General features: G+C 41.6%; 1 protein-coding gene across 6 annotated transcripts; it reads left to right on the plus strand.

Annotated features, from left to right (window-relative positions):
- Positions 1-1,207: 1,207 nt before the first annotated feature.
- grp (serine/threonine-protein kinase grp) lies at positions 1,208-3,781 on the plus strand. Of its 6 annotated transcripts, none has more exons than XM_086983503.1 (4): positions 1,208-1,511; positions 1,721-1,818; positions 2,060-2,164; positions 2,342-3,781. In XM_086983503.1, exons 3-4 carry the CDS (start codon positions 2,096-2,098, stop codon positions 3,698-3,700), a joined length of 1,428 nt encoding a protein of 475 aa, XP_086839629.1. In that variant the 5' UTR covers positions 1,208-1,511; positions 1,721-1,818; positions 2,060-2,095; the 3' UTR covers positions 3,701-3,781. The 6 variants fall into 6 exon arrangements, with proteins under 6 accessions (XP_086839629.1, XP_086839631.1, XP_086839623.1 ...); XM_086983505.1 differs by having other exon boundaries at positions 2,084-2,164; XM_086983497.1 differs by lacking the exon at positions 1,721-1,818 and having other exon boundaries at positions 1,208-1,584.
- Positions 3,782-4,060: the final 279 nt, after the last annotated feature.

A 4,060-nucleotide genomic window follows, 5' to 3' on the forward strand; every position in this document is an offset into this window, starting at 1 on the left:
TATTAGTGTGACTTAATTGCTCAAATGGAAATCGCACGTTTATCGTATGTGCCAATACTACCACTACTAATTTTGTTTAAAGTTGTGTCCTGACTACACCACAATAAAGCGATACGTCCAGTTTATCGCACAAAGCATAGTACAATATACCATTAGTGGTAATATATGAACTGGACCTGTTGCTTATTGTAGTAAAATTTTGAAGCACTTTATCATATTACAAATTGTCATTCACATGCAAGAGTTGCAAAAAAACAAAGGGTGGGTGGACAAAACCTTTTCTGAATTTTTTTTTATAATGAAAACGAGTTTCTTAATAAGCAAGTTCTTGACTAGTGTCCAGCAGAACAGAACGGCACTACTTCATCTGCCTTCTAAAATTATCTAGCTAATTCAAGAGTACCTCAATATTAATGGCTGCCACAAAATTAACAGTATACTGACCAAGTTAAGCTGAATTTAAATTAGTTGCAATTTTTAGCTTTGAAATTCCATTGAAATGTTCCCTACAACAAACAAGTCTAACCTATGCTTGCTTCTTGTTGAATATTTCTACAACCGCCTCCCATTAACGACGTCAGCAAGATTCCTCATACAGCTGTATTGGTTTTAGCAAGCATTTGATCTCACTGGTCGAGCTTATATCACCGTATTTCTTGCATATCCGCAATTTATCATTATTCCATTGAGATCGATCGGAGCAACATTTAAAGAAGCAGAAGAACGAACTGTCCACAATAAACACGGGTTGCCAACACACGCCGGTGACTCAATGTACGTTTATTAAGAGGGTCTGGATGAGAATCCACAATTACTCTGAAATTCTACGGCACTCCAGACAAACCTCTATAGGGCTAGCATTTAGCCAATACGCGTCGATATAACAAAGGTCTTCTAATCGGCGATCGTGCTTACCGATGTTAAAGGTTCGTCGCAGTTGATTCTACCAAAACAGGCCCCAGGACTCACTCGGACAATGCGTAAAAGGTGGGCAGAACACTCAGTATCACATCAGCGGCTAAACGGACCGAACGACCCACCGAATGACGCTCGTGATCTGCCTTGCGTGAAAAAGCCGCCAGACGGCGCTTGGGACGGCGTCCAGACACACAACAGTAATTCATCGGGGCTTTCTTATTTCTGTTAGAACATTGTGAGCTACGGCAGGGTGAACTTCATTTTCGAAATTCTTGCCTTACATCATTTCGTATGCACGTTTTATGAAAAGCAATCTGTTTTCGTGTAGGCTTCTTATTATTATTGTCGTCATTATAGTAGTCCACGGAGACCCGAAGAGTGGCGGCCGCTAACGACTCGACGAGTCGCCCACTGCGGAGTGCTATTTTTGGCAAAACCAGGAAAGCAAGATCATGCATTGTTTACGTCAGTTAGGTTTGCCGCGAAAAAGCGACGGCATAGGCGCGGGCTCGAAGAGCAAGTTTCAACCTGGAATTTCGTCGCGATTATGTGGCCTACTTGAAAAGCGCGTTAAATATTTAAATTTACAATCTGTAAGTTGATGTTTCTTTGTTATAATTGTGTTGGTAATATCATCGATCAGTTGCGACTAGTTTGCTATAGCAGGTATGTACCTCTTCATCACTGGTAGACATACGAGTTCATCTACGTGTGAAACCAGCGATTGCACCCACGAAGGCAATTATTGCTTGATATTGTTTGATTCGCACGTTTCCCGTGCTGTTGCTTGTTGTATCGATAGATAGTGGCACCGTGATGCTGATGATGATAATGATTGGGAGGTTCCAGCTGTGAGACAAGAGGCGATACATGATTGCAGATACAGAGATCACATAATGGGTAAACTAGCTTGGCTAGATTAAATAATTTTACTTACAGTGTAATAGGTGTTATTTACTTGTGCAAAAATTTTTCATACGCATATAATTCGTTATGTTAAAAAAAGTTGTTCCGTGCTGAGTCAGAGGGTACTAAAAAGTTATCCTCTCCGTTAGAATATTAATCCCGTAAATGAAAGAGGATTTTAGTCCATCCGAATAGATGAGTTATACATCTATAATTTCTTGTTTGGCTTTTAAAGCCTTGCTGTTTCTGCGTTGTTCAGGTGTAATACAGCATGGACTGTACAGAGTTCGTCGAAGGTTGGGATATTACCCAGGTGCTTGGCGAAGGAGCTTATGGCGAGGTAAATTATCAAACACAATTTCCTCATCTTTACGTAATATTATCGTATATTTAAATATTGATTACGTATGCACTCGTATAATGGGTATAGTTTTTCAAATATACTTAAGTATTTTGTTTCTTATTAATGTCGATGTAAAATTGTCCCGTTTATTATTGCGTTGCTTATTGTATTCAGGTGAAGCTTCTTGTAAATCGAAAAACCTCGGAGGCAGTTGCAGTAAAAGTCGTCGATTTACGAGGGAAGATAACCGCATACCAAGAAATTCGCAAGGAGATCGCCATTCACAGACTACTGAATCACGAGCATATCTTGAAATTTTTCGGAAGTCGAAAAGATGATAAATTTCATTACATCTTCCTTGAGTATGCGGCAGGTGGCGAATTGTTCGATCGTATAGAGCCAGACGTTGGTATGGAACATGCGCTAGCACAGAAGTACTTTCATCAGTTAATCTCAGGAGTCGAGTACTTGCACAGTAGGGGAATTGCCCACAGAGATCTGAAGCCGGAGAATCTACTTCTCGACGAGCAAGACAATCTGAAAATCTCGGACTTTGGCTTTGCGACGATATTTCGCCATATGGGCCAAGAACGAATGTTAGACAAAAAGTGCGGCACGCTACCTTACATCGCTCCGGAGGTTTTGGTAAAAAAGTATAATGCACAGCCAGCCGATATCTGGAGCTGTGGAGTTATCTTGGTCACTCTGCTAGCCGGCGAACTACCTTGGGACAAACCATCAACGCAGTGCAATGAATTTGCTGAATGGAGAGAAAATAAGGATCACCGACCGTTGTGGAGAAAAATTGACACGCTCGCTCTGTCACTGCTTCGTCGAATTCTCAGTCCACGAATAGATAGAAGGTTTACGATACCGCAGATCAAACTTCACCAGTGGTTTCTGAAAAACTTTAAATCGGGTTCATCGCGTACGGTACAAAGCTTTGAGGATGCTTCAAGCTCACGCAAAAGGAGCTGTATCGAAATCGGCCGCAACTCGAGTGAACATGTTGTCGACCAGTTCTGCGTATCACAGCCCGAATTTGTGCGGCACACAAGTTCTGAAACAGACGCTGTTCCGCAAAAACCATCACCCCACGTTTCATGCCTTTCGCAGCCAGCCTGTCTTGACGATATTTTACTCAACTCTCAGCTCACTAGCGGCGCAACACAGGCCACACAGAACCCGATTCAGAGGCTTGTCAAAAGGATGACGCGTTTCTTTGTCAACACAAACGCCGAAGATACAGCAACGAAGTTACGTGAAATTCTTGGAAAGTTGGCGTACAATTTTAAGCAGAATGGCTACGAATTCACCGTGACTCTGCAAGACAAAAGACGACAGCGGCTTGTATTTAAAGCGAGTCTGCTCGAGATGAATGACTCGCTATTAATCGATTTCCGACTCAGTCGGGGCTGTGGTATCGAATTTAAGAGATATTTCCTTGATCTCAAACAGCGTCTCAAAGACATAATTGTACAGGGACCAGTATCTTGGCCATTAGCCATTGCTGGGTTAAATAATATTGTCTAGATTTTAGCCAAACCAAGCAAACAATTGACAAATGGCAAACTGATGAAAATGTGTAAGTCTGACGAAGAAACTCATTTCACTGCATGTAAGTATCGGGGTGCCAAATCGTACCGTAAAATACCCGCACAGCATACGGACAACTAGGCACTTTTTCGTTATTATATATCAATTGTTGTCAACCAAAACTAACTAGACCCATTTGAAGCGAAAAAAAAAAAATGAAACCACTTAGTTAAACATTAGTTTCCGTCTGCCTGAGTTTGGGGCTTATCGTTCTCGTGCTTTGCTCGGTTCGACTACGAGGTGCGAATATATATACGGGGCGAATTGCCTACGCAGAAAGTGAGATTGTAATATATA

Source organism: Varroa destructor, unplaced genomic scaffold, assembly GCF_002443255.2.
Source record: "Varroa destructor unplaced genomic scaffold, Vdes_3.0 BEIS01000001.1, whole genome shotgun sequence".
In the NCBI taxonomy this organism is placed as follows: Eukaryota; Metazoa; Arthropoda; class Arachnida; order Mesostigmata; family Varroidae; genus Varroa; species Varroa destructor.

Excerpts from the sequence above, each read along its gene's own strand:
- grp (XM_086983497.1), top strand. The coding sequence starts at position 2,096 with ATGGACTGTACAGAGTTCGTCGAAGGTTGGGATATTACCCAGGTGCTT. Across the intron at positions 2,165-2,341 it reads GCGAAGGAGCTTATGGCGAG|GTGAAGCTTCTTGTAAATCG; the intron begins GTAAATTATCAA and ends TATTGTATTCAG.